At 34.4% G+C, this 22,540-nt stretch overlaps 1 protein-coding gene across 30 annotated transcripts in view; it reads left to right on the plus strand.

Moving 5' to 3' along the window:
- Positions 1 to 22,540, plus strand: part of Adgrl3 (adhesion G protein-coupled receptor L3) — an 878,168-nt gene that overhangs the window by 302,300 nt on the left and 553,328 nt on the right. For 29 of the 30 annotated variants that reach the window (XM_087187879.1, XM_004849675.4, XM_021262304.2 and 26 more), the window contains one exon: positions 11,809 to 12,012. The exons of the other annotated variant lie outside the window; for it this stretch is intronic. In XM_087187879.1, coding sequence (XP_087044005.1) covers positions 11,809 to 12,012 — 204 coding nt within the window. The remainder of the gene's footprint in view (positions 1 to 11,808; positions 12,013 to 22,540) is intronic. 30 annotated transcript variants of the gene reach the window in all.

A 22,540-nucleotide genomic window follows, 5' to 3' on the forward strand; every position in this document is an offset into this window, starting at 1 on the left:
TGGATTCAGAAAAAATTAGGAAACAAATTTTTACTCAGAATTAATGAGAGTGCTTTGAGTTCATGTATGAATCACACATATACATACGTGATTATAGTAAAAACAACAAAAAAATTTATGTGTTCTAAGAAATATAAGGAACCAATGAGAGGAAAACTAACTTTATTGGGAATTATAAAAGAAGACAAGCAGTATACCATTTTCTTGAATGAACCAATAAATATGGAAAGTTTAAAAATTATTTTAATATTAACCTTCATGGAGTTTATAAATCATATTCAAAATTCCAGTATGAGCATTCTATGTAGAATCTCAATGAAATTATTCTAAAATCTGTTCATATTAAATTAGAGAAAAGTTAATAAAAATGAAAGAGTAATAGGAACGTACTTAGCCACATAAACATGAAGTATATATTATAAAAATGCAATAATTAACAGTAAAATGACCAGGCCTGGTGGTGCAAGCCTGTGGTGCCAGCACTGAGCAGGCTGAGGCAGGGGGGTTGCAGTGAGTTTGAGGCCAGCTTGGGCTGCATAGTGAGTTCAAGGCCAGCCAGCACTACATAGCGAGACTTTGTCTCAAAGAAACCCTAAATAAATAAATAAATAAATAAATAAATAAATAAATAAATGATTTGGCAAGTTGATCAGTTGTAGAATGAGATCTCTAAAGCTGCACTGCAATTGATATTTGACTTGTAAAGTGAGAGGTGTGCCTCTTGAGAAGTGTCAGATGTCTAGGACAAAATAAATAGTAAGGTAGGGTCTAAATCATTTGTGTGTTTGTTTATATGTATAATTTAAATTATATATTATAAAATTTTTGGCAAAACACTTTGAGTTGTCTTTCTTGATCTCCATTTTTAACAAAAAAATATTTCGAGCTCACTAAATATTACGATAGGCAAGTATTTTGAGAGAGAGAGGGAGAGAGAGAGAGAGGGAGAGAGAGAAAGACAGAGAGAGAATGAGCATATGTGTATTACTGAGTCAGGTAACTGTTCAGAATTATTCGGAGACCCAGTCTAATGGCTGAAGGCTTCAGAAGTCATTTTGAGGGTCATGGCAACTCATATGAAAGATGGTGTAGTCCTCCGTACATTCTGATGGAAGGTTTTTGTGAATATACTTGTATGTACTGAAGTTAATTTCTCTCATTTCCATGAAATAAAACTTGATCTTATGCTTACAGCTGTAAGAGAGACTGAGAAAACTGAGTTCTTTCTTGATAAGGGAAGTAGACATTCCTTGTGAAAAATGACATGTACTTTAAAATACTACAACTTGATAGATCTAATGCAGTAATCTCATTAATATGCATAATGGAGAGTTTTAACAAAGCTTATAGAGATAGTTTTTACATTTCATAAAGCTCATCCATTTAAAGTATACAGTTTAGTAGATTTTAAAATACATACCATTATAAAGCCATTAACACAATCAACTTTAGAAAATTATCATTACCTCCCCAAAAGAAACCTCATACCTATTAGCAGCCAATTTGTTTCCCTTTCTCCTCTTGCCATGGCAACCAGTAGTTCTATTTTATAGATTTGTCTATTCTGAACATTTCATATAAACAGAACTATGTAATATGTGATTTTTTTGTGACCCACTTATTTTCCTTCATATAATGTTTAAAAAAGTTATCCATGTCCTAATCATGTATCGGTACATAATTATTTATTGCAGAATAATACTCCATCATGTGAATATAAATCATTATATTTTACCAGTTGATAGAAATTTTGAATTGCCTCTAAATTTCTCTGTCTATTATTAATAATGTTATTTTGAAAATTTATGTGCAGTTTTTGTGTGGACATGTTCTTGTTTGTCTTAAGTATACACCTAACAGCAGAAATCCTAACTCGTATGAAAATTGTATATTTTGCATTTTGATAAACTGCTAGATTGTATTCCAAAGAGGCTGAACACATACACATTCCAAACATTATGTGGCATCTAATATCATCACATCTTTGCTGGCACTTCTCATTGTGTCTTCTTTATTTTACCTATCCTATCAGAAGTGAAGTGTAGCTCAAGTTGGTTTAGATCTACATTTCTCTAATGTATATGATGTTGAGCTTCTTATGTACTCATGACTGACCATTTGTATATCTTATTTGGAGAAATTCAGTGCTTTCTTTATTTATAATGGAGTTATTTGACTTTTTATTCTTAAATTACAAATGTTCTTTATAGAAATATCTTTTTTTTTAGAAAAGACTGGAAAATGGGCCGGAATTTAGCTCAGTGGTGCTGTGCCTGCCTCTCAAGTGCAAGGTCCTGAGTTCGATCCCTGGTACCAAAAAAAAAAAAAGACTGGAAAATATGGTTAGAAGGTATTTAGATTTTAGAGTTAGTTAGGCTGCATTTTCAAAGATAAACTTTTTTCCCAAATTTGCCCATTTAATCACACCTATTTTAGTTTAGTTTAAATCATACAGCATTTGTCTACCCTTATCACCTTACCACCTGTTTACTTCTCTAATCAAATCTGAAAAGTAGTTAATTAATTCAGGCTTTTATCATAATGATGATAACTAGTAATTGGCAATTATTGAACCTTCATTCTGATAGGACAACTCTCTATCAATGGATTAGATATGAAACAGCAAGATAAGTTTTTGGTTCTACTATTGGATTCCAATTGCTTTTCCCTTAAGGAAATGATTAAGGGTATTAAATGTTAACCACAGTAGCTAAAAAAGTTTCTACTTTTGGTACAATCTAAATTCTTTTCTTTCTACATCTTGTAAATTCTCTTATTTATATTTTAGCTATAAATTTAATTATAAAATTTTCAAGCTATATATTAGTTTTCAATTTTATTTATAGACTGTCTTTTTCTACTATGTCCTGACAACTACTAAATTGCCTCTTTTAGTTCATCTCAAGAATTTTATCCAATTCTATACCTCCATCAAATTCACCTGTTGTGTATTAGCATCCTCTGGATTCAACTTCACATTTTTAAATCTAAAAATCAAACAAAGACAGAACCAGCAGAGAAGCCAAGGTTTTATATTGCAAGGATCTAGCAAACTTACACTAAACTGATGTGAAAATATTACTACTTGGGAAGAAAGGATTGGGAGAGAGCTGAAGATAATGAATGATTTATAAATACTCATCCTGAATTACTCCCTCACTTTAAAGAAACCATGGAGGATGATTTTAACTTACTTAGAATCCATTGCTTGTGTGAAGCCCACAAGTTAAAGTTTCTGTCATCTAAACCCTAATCTGTAAATTCTTATTAGATGAAATAGAAGAATGTGTAGCCTTAATATCTCATTCCAGTTTCATTATGCTCAAAATATATTACGTTCACTACCTAAATGAAGGGGATAATTAGGCTAAATTTCTTATGGCAGGAGGATTAAATAAAATAATGCATACAAAGATCCTAACAAAAAACCTCATGCATTTAATCCGGAGGGGATGAGGTCATTAAAACATGCCTTTAGAAATTAGATCTAACAAAGAAATTACCTGGATAGTAAGAAAACTTCAAAATAAAACACCATCTTGGGGTCACTTACTTTCAGTGTTTCAAAGACTGCATTTGTGTATTCTTAATCCCCAAATGTGACAGTTTTCCTAATTATGAATCTACATGTTTGTAAACACATACATCCTATACTCAGGAGTCACCCACTGGACTGTAACTAAGTCTTTAATGAGTTACAAAGGAATGTTTTAGGCTTAGATCAGCATTCAAAAATATGCTAAAGGCTGTTGAAAGCTATTCAGATATCAAGTCTTTGAGTTTTAACTAGACTGTAAACCGAATAAAAATTTCTTCACTATTCCTTATAAATTTGAATGACAGACATGCCTTCGCTTTGATGTCATTAAGTCTTACGTGAAGTGAAAAGAGATAAATTCAGTGATCTAGATTAGAAAAATTATTTTGGTTAAATCCAAAGATAAAAATAATTAGGAAAATTAAAATGGCATTTTATAATGTTTCATTCTTTTACTTGGACTCAGATGACTTTAAAACTGATTGATTTTGTTGTTGCCTTAGAGAATAACAGATGACATGAGGAAAAAAGATCCAGCTGATTAGATCATGTACATGAAGAAAAAATAACCTCCATGCTTATAAAAAGAACACACAGTCTGTTTTCATACATTACTGATTCTTTCCAAGCTGTTAGAAATACCACAAAAGTAGTGATCATAAACATTACCTGACTTAGATCAGGACAATTCTTTACTGTAGCTCTCTATGCAAATGAACAACGATGGTAACTATTTAGCAGTGATTTTTATTCTTCATCTTTTTCTCTCATTTTGATAGTGAAGATGGTAAAACCATGCAAACTTATGATTTAATAATGAAGACAAATAAGACATACAATTTAAGGCAGCAGACTGTTCACATGCTCTGCCTCCAAGAAACATGGCACAATGGCTTCTGAGGAGGCCTTTTGGATTGGTCATAATAACTGGGTGTTTGGAATAGCTGTGGCAGCCCAGATCGATTATAGGTTACAGGTTGTTGTTGGCAGGCTTATGGTGTGCCTCTGCAGACAGGTATAAAAACACCATGTTGATTTGTAGAACTAGGTGTCCAATAATAATCACACTGTGTCTATACCACCAACATAATGTAATCGATCTTTCTGATATTTGATCCTGTTAATGTAGCTGCTGTGTTACTAATGTTTAGGAATTCCTTTTGTGTCTTTGTTGAGAAATAGTGATAAAAATCTTTTAGTACCACAAAAATATAGAAAAAGTATTCTTATTCTTTTTAAACTATCTTCAGATGCCAGTTATGAGTAACTTAGAATAGGGAGACATACCTCACTAATAAGGCAGAGTTTTGTCCACACACGTATTCTATTTGCTTGTTTTGCCTGCACTTCAAGTATAATTGATAGTGTAAGGAAAGAAGAGTTCCCCATTACAACAGTCATAAAAATTTGTAGTTGGGCCTCAGATTTAGGTTAGTGGTGCCACCACCTGCCTTGGAAGTGCAAGGTCCTGATTTCGATCCCTAGTACTGCAAAAAACAAAACAAAACAAAACTTGTAGTAAACATATTTGCTTTATAGCATTCTGAAAGCACAGCTTATATACCATTTAAAAATTAATATTCCTGAAGAGGGAAGAAGAGGAAAATCAGTATTATACAAATAATACATTCCAAATTTTTATTCTTATAACTATGAACTTAAGTTTATTTGGATTATGTTTCCAAAGATGTAGGTATTTATATGTAGAAAAGTAAAATTTATAATTAGTTGTCATTTCTCTGATAGGTAGCATATATAACATGCATTTTGTTTAATTTGAATGAAAATAAATCAGCTTTCTGTTAAAAAGCTAAATTTCTACATAATTATTTCATTAACAGAAATTTTGCTTATTTATTTTCACAAGTGTTTGAAATATTTAGATTACAGCATCACAACTTCATCAACCATTGCAATATGTGACAATTTTCCCCTGTATAGGGTAGATAAAATGTCAAATATGGAAGCCAATTGAAAAATAGTCTTTAAAATTTGGTTACTTTGCTTTCTACCATGACAAACTAAATTTCCCTTCTGCTTTATTCTCAACCAAATGCTTGCCTCTTATACTTTTCTCAGTATGTTCTGTGAAGCATTTGTGATTTGCTGCCTCAGTCTTCTGATAAAAGCTTATTTTATTTATTTTAATATGTCAAACTATGTTGTGAAGAAAGAGTGAAGAACTTAGTCTTGGGGTAAACTGCTCACTCAGGGCAGACCAATTATTAATGAAATAGTTTAGTCTAAAGGAATATATTGAGTTGAAAAAAATCTGTATCAACAGTGAATGTTGCTTCATCATACACAGGAGGAGAATTTATCACTAATGAGTGATTGTCTTGTAAGACCCACAACGGAAACATAGTTTCTCTCTGTTTTAGGACTTCTGTGTTGTAATTTCTACCCAGTAGCAACTTTAGGTACTTGAATTGGAATAGTGTTAGAGATTACTACTCAGCTACATACACCCTAAGGACAAATCAGAAAAGATACAATCTTTTATAAGGTCAAAATGAAGGTGCATGGGGAATGTAGAGTCTTTCCAGTATGTATAAAGAAACAAGATATTTATTTACAAGATAGGAAATGAAAGCAACAGTTTTTCTCTCCCTTCTACATAGACATCCAAGTATCAATCAGTCATTTGCTGTTAGAACTATTCTAATATAATTTTTTTAACATGGCACTTTCCAATTAGCTAAACAGTTTTTTTCTTACTGTAGCTCAGTGAATACACTGAACAATCTAGTGAATCATAGTAACAGTAGCAGCAATTTTGAGATGAAAAAATGGACTCACGGCCATCAATCTAAACATGGCAATGACATATTTCAAATAGTTGCTTGAAAATAAATTGAAATTAAACTTTCTTAGTCATCTCTTCACATTTTTATAACCCACTGAGTAGTCCTGTATTTTGTAGACCTGTATTTTGTAGACCTGTATTTTGTAGACCTGTAACATAAAATAGAAATGGATCAACCAAAGTAGCATATTAAGGAGTTGAAATATAATAAAATAATTAAAAATTTAAAATTGTCATTTAAAGAGGAAAGCAATGTTGTTTGTAATTAGACTATGGAAATCAAAAGAAACAAATTTTTAAGTAAATTTTAGTAGAAAGTAGAAAGGAAATATTGTAAAATCTGATGGTGCTTTTACATATATTATGAAAGTTTGTAAAATTATGAGAAGAGTGATACTAAACAGCCTGAGCACTAGGACAAATTTCCCGCTAAGAAGGGTAATTTGAACAAAACGTTAGGCAGGTATGTATAGGAAATTGAGCACTTTTTACCCCAGAGAAAATTATGAAAGAATTGAATACTATATAGGTTAGAATAGGATCATACCTATATTCGCATACATATTTAACTCTAGAAGGCTCATAATTAGGTAATAATAGGCTAAATTATTATCTAAAAACAAAAAAAGTAAATGACTTGTAAGAAAAATCCTGATTTATATAAGTTAAATTACTTCTAACTGTGATATATATGCTCATGTATTGTCTTGTTGGCATTTCTTTTGTCTTAGAAGTATCTTAGCTTGTCAACCTAGTATTTTGTTTAGGTTCCAAACACACTAATGTGAACCGGTATCTGTTTGGAGGAAATAAATGGTTAGTTGACTGAATTACATTAGCTACTCATCTAAGAAGAATAGAAAAAGCAAAAACTGTAGTTTTTAGAATCCATGCTAAATTTATTATTTATAAATCAATATTGATCTCAAAGCATGAACCCCTGAAATCTTTCTAGTGTTTATGTCAATCTACTGTATTACAGATAATATGAGAATTTTGGTACTACCATCAAAAATTGTTTACCTCTTTAATACTTATTTTACCTTTTATTACATCTATGTCAGTGCAAATCACATTCTGAGACTTTGATAATCTGATGGTCTTTGGTGTTTGGGAGATTATACATGAATAGAGGATAAATATTTTGATCAATTTAGTAGGTACTAAAATGGCAATTTTTATATTTCATGCTTGCCTACTAGGGGAGCGGAATCAAAGTGCTTATTTTTGTAATGGGTTCTTTGTATATTTTATGTTTATATTTGGTACATGTTTGTACTTTATATTGATTACATTCATCATGGGGAGTTGGTACATGTACATGATATTTCTAATTTTTTCTTTAACTCCCTCCCTCCCCTTCCTCGCATCTTTTAGACTATGGAAAGTATCTCAGTATGAAGTGATTGTGTGGAAGATATGAATATAGCTATAACACACTACTTATATTGAATACTAAATATTATCTATGATTAATGCATTTCAGATTTCCAAAAAAAAAACAAACACATCCCCCAAGTCTTAGCTATACAAATTTTAAAAGAAAAAATGAAGGGCCGGGGATTTAGCTCAGTGGTTCCGGCACCTGCCTCGCAAGTGCAAGGTCCCGAGTTCGATCCCCAGTACCAAAAAAAAAAAAACAACACACTCAAGAAAAAAAGAAAGTTTCTCTTTGTGTGAAGATTACAAAGAAAGGATAAGATACACTGGGTTTACTATCACTTCCTGTCCCAGAACCAAAATTTTCTTTTGAGACCTCCTAGAATTGCATAGAACAGAGTTTGAAACTGTGTTCTTCGGTGTAGGTGAGAGTGGGACTATAAAGCAGGATGCATTCAAATTCCAGTTAATGCTTTAATATGTTGGTGATATTTTTCATTGTTATTTTGGAGAAATCTTTTCTCCTTAAGGGTTTAGAGAAGGCAAGAGACAACCAGGATGCAAACACTATTTTCAGACATCTGAAGAGAAGTATACACCTTCAAGGAGTAACTTGATGTGTTGTTGTAGTCAGTGTATAGAATCTAAACCAGTGGGTGGAGAATGCCAGGGTGAAGACCTGTCACCTTCCTTGACATGAGAAATCTTGTTGGTTCAAATGCAGCTGCACCCCAGGCACAGATTGGGGTTTTCATCATAGCTTCTTCACATGAAGTTTGGCAGATTTTTAGCAGGGATGCTCTAGAGAAATTATTATCCAGCAAGGGAGCTGAAGGAATCTTTCCAAGCATATGATTCTAGTGGAATACTAGACTGGTAACTCTGATGTTTATTAAAGACTTATTTTTGTTGGGTGTGATGGGGTAAGAGGATTGGAAGTTCAAGGACAACTGACCTACACAGTGAGACTCTAAAAAGTGTATTTATGTAATAGCTTCAGAAGACAAGTGTATTTACAGAAGTCACACAATATCTTAGGTATAGCATATACAAGATATTTTTAGAACAAAAGATATGATCTCTGTCCTAATAGTCCTTGTCCATGTAGAGAGTAGATATGAGCTTTCCAGTTTTGATCAGTCCCTTTGGCTTTTTTTATAGAATAGAAAAGGAGAATTTAAATGAATATTCGCTGTAGACACATAAATTACCTTAGTTTTAATGGAATACATCAAACTTTTATTTCCTCCAATTTAAAAGTTTATTTAACCTGATATTTTTCATTTTTCCACCACCCTCCATGAAATGTTTATTCTGAAATCAAAATCTAATCTTTCTGGGTCCCTAAGAGCTTATTGTCTAGTTCTGCTTAAAGCACACTGTTATTTCTTACATATGCTAAGATTCTTTTATTTAGTTACAGACACTGTTGTAAATGTTTTATTCCATTGTATATGCACTTAAATCATTTGACATTCTCTAGGTATTCCAGAAATTGATCTTTCCTGTAAATATTTGATCTCCAATTCATAGGAGATCATTATTCCTTTCTTTTTTTGTCTTTCCCTGCTGTTCCCTATTCTTTCTTCCCAAGACTTTTATTAAGTATCTTAGACAGATATTTTAAACGCTAAACTCTTGACTCTGGTTTATTAAGTTTATGTTTTGGCTATTGTTTACTCTCTGAAGTCATTTCAGACTATTCCCCTTGATCACTGTGCCTATATTGGCCATTGTGCTATCTATCTATCTATCTATCTACCTATCTATCTATCTGTCTATCCATCTATCTACCTATCTATCTATCCGCAGGGTTCCCAGTCTTACTCTGTAGGTCAGCCACACCCTGAAGTCAATATGTAGCCCAGGCAGGCCTTGAACTTGTGACAGTCCTCCTGCCTACACCTCCTGAGTGCTGGAATTATGCAGATGTTCCACCATGCCCAGCTACTGTGCTATTCTTTGAACATAATCATATTGCTACAGCTAGACTGCTCTTTACTCTTGCTCTTTGCTCCAGTGTCAGGTTTCATTAAAATCTGAGCTTGAATTCTCAGTGTAGATGTCTTCTTTAAACCTCAAACAATGCAACTTTTATATATGGTCCTGTTTAAGTTTTTTGTAGACTACTCACATCTAAAGATACTTTTTCTTATTTATTTGTGTATTCTCTATTGCTCTTGCTAGGTGTATGATTCGTTAAGGTATGTATGTGGTCTGTTTTGTTCACCAAATTCTCCAACACATACAAGGGTTCCTGACACCTTGTGGGTACTTGGTAAATACTTGTTGAACAAATGAAAGATAAGCATATGCTGTATCACTCCAAGTGTGCATGTATGTGAACTTGACTAAGGATAAAATCTTTCAACTTTATTATAACTGAAGCTTATAAAATAACATACCTTTCTATACTTTGGCTAATTTCTTTGCATTTCCTTCCAGAAAGTTGTTGCATAAATGTTAGGACAACGTTTCTATATATATTTTTGTAGAACTATATTAAAATTGTCACATCGTCATTTTGGGCACTAAGGAAAGGATATTTTAGAGGTCAAAAAATTAGAAGAAGGGCCTCTCAAATGGAATAGCACAGAAAGCATTTATTTAGAGATTTGGATTTTCATAACTTTTTTGCTCTTGAAACGTGTTCCCTTCTTGGACACTTGTTTCATTCACATAGGCTACCAATGTCATTCTCGTTACCTTTGCATAGATATTTTAGTGATTCTATATTATGATGTTCAAGGTTGTTTCAGGGCACTTAGACTTATACGAATTAACAGATATCACATATAACTTCTTTTCCTATAAGAGCTATGTCATTTCATATGATTTAGAGAGATTTATTTATTCTTATATTCTTAATTTATAAATATATAAAACAATACATTATAGCAACACTGTAATCTTGTGTTAGAATGATTATCATAAAATTCTCCTACATAATTGATTTTAATTTCTCTGTGTTTTAATGATAGTTATATCATGTTAGTAATTGATTTTAAACATACATGTTATAATGTGCTAAAATATTTGTATAGAGCAAGGTTTCCTTTGTAAAACATTTTACTTTTTTTTGGTAGGTACATTTCACTATTATTCTTACTTATTAAATAAATTTTAGTTAGTGTAGAGAAATATGTATCTTATGTATTGATTTACCAAAAATCCCTGTACTTAAATAGCTTTGTTTTTCATTGTATATAATGTATGACTGTTTTGTGAATTATTTAAAAATCATATGTGTATAATTTTATTTTCTCATTATTGTCTTGGTCTTCCATATTTATTCATTTATGTAATATGTACCATTTGTCGGTAAAATCACTGTGTATATAGATGGCGAAAAATGTATGTTTATCCTTTTCACTTTAATATCTACCACAGCTCTTAATCTCTTTATAAAAAGTCAGCTAAATAGGCTGAAAACATATAAATGAATATAAAAGACTCCATGTGAGTGTAACTATACACCAAACAAAACAACAAATAGCAAAAAAGTCACCTTTTGAAACTTTTCACCCGTTATCAAGCTGTTTTGTGTAAAAATTGAAATCAGTAACCAATATTTTATTTACTCTTATGTAGATTTCAGTACCCATAATTTGTATTAAGAGTGTTGTGACTATAAAAATATAAATAACAGGCCAGGGATTTAGCTCAGTGGTTCTGCCACCTGCCTTGCAACCACAAGGACCTGAGTTCGATTCCTGGTACCAAAAAAAGAATATATATATATATATATATATATATATATATATATATATATAACATTTATTTTTTTTCAGGTAGGAAGCTTACCCTCCTTTCAATAATTGCGTTCCATTTTGTAATCAGTGTTGGGATCAGTCAGGAGGAGTTTTCTTTTTTTCTGAGTTAGAATAGTGTTTGAACAGACCTGTGTTACACAGGGATCCGGAGGTGGATCCCTCAGGTCCAGGGTTGTCTGAGGGGCCCAGGGTGGCTGGAGTCCTGAGCCTGTAGCCTGCAGCAGGGCGCTGCACTGGGAATAGCCTCTGCCAGGGCTGCCCTGGCCGGCTGATCTGTGCGGGTCTGATGGTGCGCCCTGCGGTCCCCGCAGGTGGCAAACACAGCGAGCGACATCCAGCCCTTGCTGCTCCACTGCGACACGCTGAGCGCAGCCCAGGAGCCGCTCTGCCACCCGGACACCTCCTTCAGCAGCCAGCTGCAGAGCGTGTCACCGCTCACCGTGGACAAGGGCCCCGAGGAGCTGCCAGAGGAGTTCGAGGTCCAGGTGCCCAAGGAGCACAGATTGCAGCCCAAGGTGCGGCCAGCAGTGGGGGGAGCGGGCTGGGGGTGGCTGGGCAGTGCCCCAAGTGTATCTTACCTATTCACCATCTGCCTCCAGCTGTGACTTATGTCTCTGCTCATGGTATCCTGGTCAGTTTTAATAATGCATGCCTGTTCTATAGTAAAGCTTCATCCTTATTTACAAATATTTGTTTTATAATTTTTGATTGGATTTGAAATATGCTTACATTATCACAAGAAATTTTAAATTATTTTTAGTGACAGTTTCAACTATTGTAAAATTTTAAAGGTTATGGAAGATAAGCTCTCATATTTCTGATCATCTCCTTTGAAAAATGCAATGTATTGAAAGGATTATGAGGAAGACATCTTAGTTAAGAATTACATATATTTATTTAAAGCATAAAATCTAATAGAAAGCTATGATTATGAAACAACCTAATATTCTTATGAAAATGTTGGAAAATACTTAATAATATTGCTTTTGCAGCTAGCAAGTACATTGAGTGACACCCAGCTCTTGAAACTCCACTGCAGAACATTATAAAACATTTGCACAAACTCCAGTACATAAACTTTCCCCAAACACTTTGTATTTTGTTTTTCCATAGGATTTGAGGAATATAGTTTTCTCACAAAACTCTATACAGGCATTCTTACTCTTGTAATTTCCAGGGAATATAACATGTAGAATTTTCTTTGTGTGCCACAATATGGAAGAGGTTGGGAAAGGATTTAGTCAGGAACCATGAATGTGGAGTATTGTTGCAAACCACAGTTATTTTCCCTGCCCGATAATTTATTGGAGAGCAAAACACTCAGTAAACACAGAGTAAAATACGTATTACCATTGATCCCCTAAAACTACTTCCCCTCTCAGAACACACCTTTTGCCACTTTCCAAAGCACTTCTGGAAATTTTCTTTCATAACTCACTGTAGTTGTGCTGTGGTAGCTGTCATGATGTCCTGAATCAATTAAAAACATTTCTCTTTCATGGTCATTTTCATTCTGGGAAAAAGCCAGAAGTCACATGTTGCCAGATCCAGTGAATAAGGTTAATGAGGACACCATAGTGTTTTTACAGTCCTCCCTTTCCTTTGAATGGCATTCGGCAGCATATTCATTACTTTTTTAATCATACCTCTTAAAGACACTCATGAAAGAAGACTTCCAGAACGGCATCAGAAAGTGGCAAGCATGCTGGGATAAGTATAGGAGTAAGGAAGCAAGAAGCGGTATTTGTGAAAAACGAGTGGTAATGCATCTTTTACTGTAATATTTTTTAATTTACACTTTCACTGTATATTTTGAATATATATAGGATATACTTTACATATATAAAGTTAAACTTACTCCTTTGAATATATATTCATCAGAATTTCTAGTACAATTAATAAGAGAGTCAGAAATCATATTTTATTTTTATGAGTAGCTCTTAAAAATGTTTATATCAATAACTAACAGGCATACACACCTGCTGACAATTCTGTATTTTGACAAAAATTCAGAATATCAGTCAGCTAGAATAATTTTTTTCCTATAGAACTCTTACTGAGAAGTTGGCTGAATTTAAACACTTCCTTGGTTTTTATTTTTAAGTGTTGGAGATTGCAGCCTGGGAACTCCACATGGTAGGCAAGCACTGCCACTGTGCTACACAGCCCCTCTCCGTACCTCAGTTTGTATAGCTCAGTAAGATTTTTCTACATCCCTAGCTTTTAGTTTTTACCATGATTATATGGCAGGTAACAGTGTCATGACAGATTTCAAATCATATTTTTCTATCAAACAGGAAAACGGAAAAAAATATGTATTATATATAATCTTGATGAATTAACACATATACTGTCCACACTACATTTTGATCATTTTTACTTCCTTTGCCCTCCTGTCTGTCCCTTCTTCATAATTTATTGACATCTTTTCTCTCCTCTATTTCCCTGCACCCTTAACTAACCTTTCTTCTGGTGACTTACATGGGAATGACCTAAATTTTTTCCCAGAGGTCTATTCTATGAATCCATGGTTTCTGTGCCATTCAAATAGTAGATTCTGCAATTGTCCATTCATAGTTATCAGGAAACATGGACATACTTGAATAAGCACTCAGTTCCCATACCTAGTTCTTCTTGCCCACATTTTGTAGCAGTGACCCTCATGGTAATCTTTTTTTAAAAAACATGGCATCAAAAGTCCAAAATATTTAGAAGTGGTAGTAATTCTAGAATTAAGTTTAGTGAGTCTAACCTCATGAGTACATTCCAGCCTCTTCAGCACACACACAATTGAAAAGCAGAGCATATATTTCTGTAGAGCCTAAAGTTATAGGAACAGGAAGTACAAATTTCTCAAGTGAGTCACTCTGGATCACAGTGACAGTATGAGACAAACGTGAAAGTGCAAGGCACATTTCATGGGATCTCATAAATGGAGACAAAGAAAGGTAAATGTCATATGATATCAAAAAGAGTTTACGAATCATGCTGAGGTTGTACTCTTAGAAAGTTACTGTTATGCAAAGGAGTTTTATTAGTGAGACCCAGTCAGTAAAGGTCACTTGAGAGCACTCTCTATAGAAAGGATAAAGAAGAGTAAGTAAATAGTGCAGGCCTAATCTTTCCTGATAGTACCTATAACTAAAGGGCTTGGAGGGGTAGGAAAAATAAAATTTAAGTAAGAGATTCACATTATCTTGAGCTCTTTAAGTTGGAAAGACAGAAGAATTCGAAAACAGAAATGTTAGTGAACACAAATGTCCTCCCTTCCTCGACTCATTTCTCAAAATAAAACCAACTGTCTCTTTTACAATGGAGCGACTTGAAGAATGTAAGATTCAATAATAAGTGTAAGTAGCAAAGGCTAAATATTAACGCAGCCTTTGATTTAAAAATAAAGTAGATATTGCCTTTAAATGTTTATCTCATCTTTCTCTATAGATAGACAAATAAGCAAGTACAGGCTCCATAAAAACAGCCATAATGACAAAACAAAACCCCTTTTGTTGGTTTAAAATGACTTTTTGTTCTTTTTTTTCCATTGAATTCATTTGACTCTTGATAGCTAATAGCACTTGAGAGTTAATGAGTATTTGGATTCACAGAAATTAGGACTTCACGGTACAGCAACAAAGCGTAAAGAATTAAAACAAATCTCCAGTCAGGTTTCTTTTTTGCATATTAAGGCAAAGGAACTCTGAGGGCAGATTGCCCAGCTAATGACTAGGTATCAAGACTTTCCCTAGAAGCTAAACGGATGTTAATGTGTTTTTTTTAAAACAGCTTATTCTTTGCTTTATTTGTGATTTTTATGTGGATGCATGGAAAGTTCCTTCAGAGGACCTACAAATACCCCTCTCGCAGACCACATATGGGCTGCCAGGTTCATTCAGCTTTGTTCTTGGAAAGTGGACAAAGCATTCCAGTCATGACAAGAAGTCTGAAAACTCTATCCTGCACTTATTTAAAGTTTGCTTTTATAGAAGCCTCAATGCTTTTATAAGAGGCTTGTGAATTCTGTCAGTTCTTTTGGAGAAAATTCTACCACAACTTTATTACTCCCTCATTCTTAGATTTTAATATTTATGAATGGGAATACTTATAATTATGAACAAAGATAAATTCTAAGTTTTAAGTTTATTTTAAACTACATCAGCCTTTAAAATTACTCCATATTACTAAATAATGGAGGTTGCTTTATTCCTTATTCATCGCACACGTTTAATTTTCCAACAACATAGTTTCAGTACAAATGATGCTGGATACTATCCTCAATACCAGGAAGACAAAGATGAGGAACTCCTCAACTGATCTTTCAGGGAGTCTACTGGAATACACAAAATAGAGTGCAATGTGTTAATGCTTGCTAGAGGATACCTTCTATCTGTACCCAAAGGTCTTTTTCAAAAAAATTTTTAAAAGGCAAACTTGTGTCACGTGTTCACACATGAGTGTCGGAGGTGGAGTGTTAAATGTTGAAATAATATTTGAAGAATACATAATTTGTATGCAAATGGAAAGGCTCAGATTCTAGAGATTAGAAAATAATCCCAGGGAGTTGTTTGGTTGATTTTGGGTTTTTTTTTCTATCCTTCTAGTTCTTCTGTTCTTCTGAACTCTTTCTTTCCTCAGTGTCACTATGAGGGCTGTGATCTCAAATTGGACACCGTTCCTCTTAGTCCCAGAACCCGCCACCAACTGGCACTTGCCATTTTTGCCTTTAAATTCAGATTAACAAGAAAGGGAATTTAACCCTCATGGATTAAGTTGGTATTCGTTATTTAATGAATCACCTTGCTAGACATTCCAGAATCCAGAGCCCACACAATAGTAGTATGCAGTGGAGGCAGCACTGGAAAACAGAGTTCTCCGGAGCACATGGAGGGATTGTCTACCTAGCCTTGCTAGGTCGGAGAAGGTGCTTCTGAAGATGAAGTGACAGCTAAGATGCAGCCTGAGAGGATTTTCTTTCATTCCTTTTATTCCCTAGTGACATGTAACAGAGATATACTGGAGCTAAGATTACACCTGAGTTTTGAGCTCTTCTATCTTCTTAGTCTATGTTAGTCACTCTTCTTGTTGCTGGAAAAAAGAGAAAGAGACACCCACAATTTAGAGAAGGAGAAGTTTAATTTGGCTCATGAATTCTTTCAGTTCATGATCAGATGGCTGCAAAGCAAGAATGTCATGATGGAAGGGCATGGTGGAACAAAACTTCTTAGTACTAGGAGGCTTGAAATAGCCCTGCGAACAACTCTAGAGAGGAAAGGGCAAGGGGCCAGGTATGGCTTCCAAGGTCCTCCCTCCAGGACCCACCCAGACACATCCAGGGGTGTGCTTCACTCAATCCTTAGACAGCTCCTAGGCCTAAAGTTCAGGACAAATTGTTAATGAAGCTTTACTGTTGTGCAGATCTAGAGATACTACTTGTGCAGTTTGTTGCACAGGATTTCCTGTCAAATTCCTGAAAGAAGCAAGGGACTATTAGTATTTGCTCTCATTAACAATGTAACTCACTACATGCTTCAATAAAATAAGAACAAAAAGTCATCTCCATGTGTCTTTTGAGAATGTCTCAGAAATGAACCTTGATTAATCTCTTGCCTAATTATAGCTGATTATTAAAATAACATACTCCTTAATAAGCCTCTAAAGTGATGATTTATCTTGAGGAAATGGTTGATGTTCTCCTTATATAAGAGTCTTGAAAATAAAATTGTACTCCAAGCTATAGGTCCAAGATCACAATTGCAAGTACCACATAATTTGACGTGTGGTGGCATTCCAATAAACTTCTGTGGGCAGGGTGAGGATGACAGAACTCATTTGTTGGGCTGTTTGTAATATCATGAATTGGATGTGGAGCTAGGTCTTCTGTGTACTGTAGAGTCACCACCTATTGGGCAAGTCACAGACATTGGAATAAATAAAAACTCAGAGAGGTAAATGGAGGATACTTTAAATCTATACAAGCCAGAACACCAACATGTAGTACTTGAGGTAGTAGGCAGCACATTTTCTTTTACTTCAAATTGCATCCCTTTGTGTCTTACATATTTTTCAGCCACATGGGTACCTAACCTCTGTGAGTCAAAGAATTTACTGGAGAACATGAAGTGTCATCTATGCTGTAGCCAACAGACAAGTACTACTAGCAAAGCTCAGACACAGAAGAATTTTTTCGCTTTCTTAAAGAAGCCATGACCCCATTCCTGCATACTTTCACCAAAGATTATCTCTGCTGGTTAGAAAGTCCTGTACCCTCTAACTCCCCTTTAGCTCAGCAAAAGTGTGATTAAAGATGACTTCCCTTTACTTTCACCCATCCCTACCCCTATTCTTTTTTTTTTCCATTAAATTTATTGGTACATTTTAGGTATACAATACAGTTACATTCATCATAGAGATCTTGTACCTTTACATGACATATCTTGATTCTTATTTTCTCCCCATTCCCCTGCCCCCCCTTCACTACCTCCACCCTTCCCTATTTACAAAGACTTTGTTTCCATATTTTTCCTTTTTTCATATTTTTTCATTTCCTTCTTTCCTTTTCCCTATCCCTCCCACTACCCCTACTCCTTTAGACTTTTTCTTCCTATTTCACAATATCAGTTGTACACTTTGATTCTTACTTATACTTTTAGTTTTTCACGCCAGAGAAACTATTTGGTATTTATGCATATATGTCCTATTTATTTCACTTTAAGAGTATGGCCTCAATGTGCATGCATTTAGCTATAAATGTCTCTAATTTCTTATTCTTTATGGCTGAGTAATACTCCATTTTATTAAAAAATAAATCTTTATCCAGTCTCCAATTGATTGGCAATTGGGCTGTTTCCAAGTTTTAGCTATTACAAACTGTGCCGCTATAAACATGGGTGAGCATATATCATTGTGGTATGATTCTTTTAATTCTTTTGGAAAGATACCCAGCAGAGGAATAGCTGTGTCAAATGGGACTTCTAATCCTAGTTCTATCCCTGTTCTTAAGGAAAAAATTCCTATTCTGCTTTTTAATTATAGTGTCTAAGCATTGTACATGTGTATGGAAATGCATTATCATGGGGTAAAGAATTTCTGTTTACTTCCTTCTGGCTTTTATTTTTTATTTTGTTTAACTTACTATCATTGGAAAATCTGAGATTTTTGTTACTCTTCTCATGTTATTAGTGTTATTTTTGTTGCTAGTGATAAGTTATCCTTCTGTCAGGCTACCTATATTCCTCAAGTTTTAGAAAGGTTGGTTTTATTGTTGTTACTACATTACAGTCCGAAGAATGTAGGTGAAGGCTAGGAATTTGTGGAAAGGTAAGGAGCTGAGAGAAATTGTAACAGAAAACAGAGATTAATGTCGCTCCAGCAACAGAAACCTTCTGTTTGATAAGCTTAGCCTTTTGGATGTAACTCTTACTGCAGAAGAATAATATAATGTGGCCTTCAAAGTGCTGTGTTAGCTTTCTTGTTTTATATGACACTATAATATTATTTCAGATAAAAGCTTCTGTCCAAATTTATGTGTGTCTTTCACTGAGGTTTGCCATTTTAGAAGACTTGCCATCTAATTGATATGCAAATATGTCCTTCCCACATCTCTCTTCAGAATTTTTCTCTGCATCCAGCGTCATACTTTGTTTTTATGTTAGAAAAAAAGTAAAAGGCCTCTAGAGAAGTAGGTTAGATATTAAGCCTTTTAAAAATACATTGTCGCCCTAAACTTAAGTTCAAAGAGTTTCTTTAGTATGCTGTTTCTTTTGCAAATGATGTAAATTCCTCAATAATGGGTGTATCAATTGAAAATACAGGTGTTCATGAGTTTCACCTTTAAGTATTTCTAGGAAAATGTGCTAAAAACCCCATCTTTGATTTTTATTTGCATAAATTATACTTCAATCTCCTTTTTGCATTTGAAAAAGATGAGAGCAGTTTTTGAAAATGCTTACAGAAATGATATTTTGGCCATTAAACCTTTTTTTTTTTTGGTACCGGGAATCGAACTCCGGACCTTGGGCTTGCAAAGCAGGTGCTAGAACCACTGAGCTAAATCTCCGGCCTCAACCATTAAACTTTTGATTTACCAAAACTACGAATCAGAGAAATTAAATGCAAAACTTTGACATTTTTTACATATTTGTTTCAAGAATTTGATGAGGAATTTATTCTACATTGTTTCATTAATTCATGCAGTTGTCATCTTGTGAGAATTGTATGTATGTTTCAAAGAAGCAAACTTTATACTGCCAATGTCAGATACTTTTCAGAAAAACTTAATTACTCAAAAATATCTTGTCTTTTTTTCAGTTTTTCATTAGTTCAAACAATGTGTGGTAGTAAAAGATCTCAAGTGTACTCCAGATAAAGAGAGAAAGCTTTCATTGTATGTATAGAATCACTAACCCAAATGTAAAATTAAAAGGACTAGGAGGACAGGTGATACTGTACAGTATTTTCACCAATTGCCTTATGCTTATGATTTTAGATTCTGCATTTTCCACTTATGTAGGTATCCAGAACCTGTATCCCTGGAGTGGCCGGGTATTTTAACTTATTCTCTCTTTCATATGTACTATTAGGCAAGATGATCATATCATCCTCACGCTTATTTCATAAAATGCTATTACTTTTCCATTTGCTTAGTTATTAGATATGTCTATAATTCTTAAATTTTTTTTTATATTTTGCTACAGAGTGGCCAGTAGTATGGAACTGGAGTTAATACACAGCCTTTCAGTCAGAGAGATTTATGTTCAGTCACAGCTTTACTATATATTAACTATTTTAATCAAGGCCAGAAATTCATATCTTAAAAAAATCAGTGTTACCATATCTATATTATGTGATATCAAAAATATGTACATTCTTGTGATGATTAAGCATAGTATACAAACATACTCAATATGATAAAATATACAGTTCTTTCTTTTTTTTTTTTTTTTTTTTTTTGGTATTGGGGATTGAACTCAGGACCTTGTGCTTGCGAGGCAGGCACCGGAACCACTGAGCTAAATCCCCGGCAAAATATACAATTCTTGAACTCTAGTAAACATCCGTTACTGTTACCCTCATTTTGACTTTTTGTTTTGTACTAATCACACCACAGATATGTAATGGGACACTCATGAAGAGTTTTAGTGAATTCATCAACTAGTATTTGTTTCCTTTTGGAAAGAGTCAAAATAATGTTCTAAAATACTGGCTTTATATTTGGGGTACAATTATGGATTCATTATTTGGATAAATGAACACTGAGTACATGGATTGGGAAGAGAATAGTGTAATTTGCATATTTGTTGGGTGTATAGAGTATATGATACCCCCTGGAAGGCTGTTCCTTTCTTCACTGTCTTCGCAGCTGCTGGTGAAAGAATAGAAGAAAAAGAAAAGAAGGTGTGCAGTTGATTCTATGATTTGGTAGAATATGGTGTCAATGAAGTGTTTTAATATTTTAAAGAAGAAAAATTAATTCCTGGCATGAGATGATGAAGGGAAGATAAATACAGCTTTTTTATATGAGGTACTATAGTAACTATCTCTTGAAAAAATGTCCTAGGATAATTTGCAATTGTACATGGAAAGTGGTAGCAGAGGGTATGCCAGGGAATTGAATTTTGTGCACAAAATTACAACTGGGGAAAATAAGGACATTTTCATTTAACAGAGCATAGTGTAACTTAATGGACAGTAAAGACATAAGGAAGGAGTGGAATAAAATTTTTATAAGGTAGGTTGTAACAGTCTTGTAGGGGGTCTTAAATGTCAGGGTGAGACTTTGTACATAATGTTTTTCTGTAGTGGATATTCTCTGAAAGATCTTTGTTAGAGCTGCAGTTTAGAACCTGGCAGGATTAGGTAGGAAAACTTAGGCTGGAGGGGGACTTGAAAGTAGAGATCAGTGAGGCTGTTGCCGAAGGGCAGAAGGTAATGATGTCTGAACTGGGGAGATAGCATGGGAAATGGAAAGAAGGGGGGATGATGGGAGGGAAGCACGAAGCCTGAATCTCAGCACTGGGCTACTAATTGGATGTTGGAGGTAAAGTTGAGGGAAGAATCAAAGATGCCTAGGTGATGGGGTGGTACCATTCACAGAATTAGGACAGAAGAGAATGCTTTGACTTTTCAGAAATAAATGGTGAGTTTGGTCCTAGAAGTACTGAGTAAACGGTGCAAATCTGGAGCAAAGTCTGAACATGTGAATCTCAGTATCAAGAAAAAAGTTATTGCTAGTGATGAAAGTTGGGAATTTTTGATAGAGAGGTGCCAAAGCCATCGGAGTTAATGAGATCACCAAAATAAAATGGGCAAGGAGAGATATTGGGGACACACATTTATGGAAGGAATAAAAGCATTGAAGCAATTTGGATTGATAAAATTGGTTAATTTAAATCCCAGAGTTTTCTTGTGTTTACCTGGTTAGCAGCCTGTGCTGATGCAGAGCCTTTGCAGTTTATGAATATGCAGCAGTGTGACATCAGAGCGTGAGCTCAGTGGATGGCAAGAGAGTGTCTTTGATTCTCACTGATAACATTACTGACTCGGTGACCTTTCTCAAATGCCCTGTATGGAAGATGAGCAAATAACAGAGGATTAGGTTTGTGAATACATGTGGTAGAAGTGAGGAAATTTGACAGAGTTTACTGATTTTCTTCCATCTTGGAATTGCAAATTCTTTTTTGTTCTTTGATGCTGGGCATTGAACCCACATTTTTGAGAATGTTAAGGAAGTGCTCTATCACTGGGCTGTACTTCCAGCCCTTTTTATTTTCTCCTTCTCCTCCTCCTCCTCCTCCTCCTCCTTCTTTCTTCTTCTTCTTCTTCTTCTTCTTCTTCTTCTTCTTCTTCTTCTTCTTCTTCTTCTTCTTCTTCTTCTTCTTCTTCTTCTTCTTCCTCTTCCTCTTGCTCTTCCTCTTCCTCCTCCTCCTCCCCCCTTCCCCTTCCCCTTCCCCTTCCCCTTCCCCTTCCCCTTCTCCTTCTCCTTCTCCTTCTCCTCCTCCTCCTCCTGCTTCTTCTTGATATTGTTATTGTTATTGTTATTTTAGGACA

This window comes from Heterocephalus glaber, unplaced genomic scaffold (genome assembly GCF_053883595.1).
Source record: "Heterocephalus glaber isolate CG9 unplaced genomic scaffold, H.glaber_assembly_v1.0 deba00001509, whole genome shotgun sequence".
In the NCBI taxonomy this organism is placed as follows: domain Eukaryota; kingdom Metazoa; phylum Chordata; class Mammalia; order Rodentia; family Bathyergidae; genus Heterocephalus; species Heterocephalus glaber.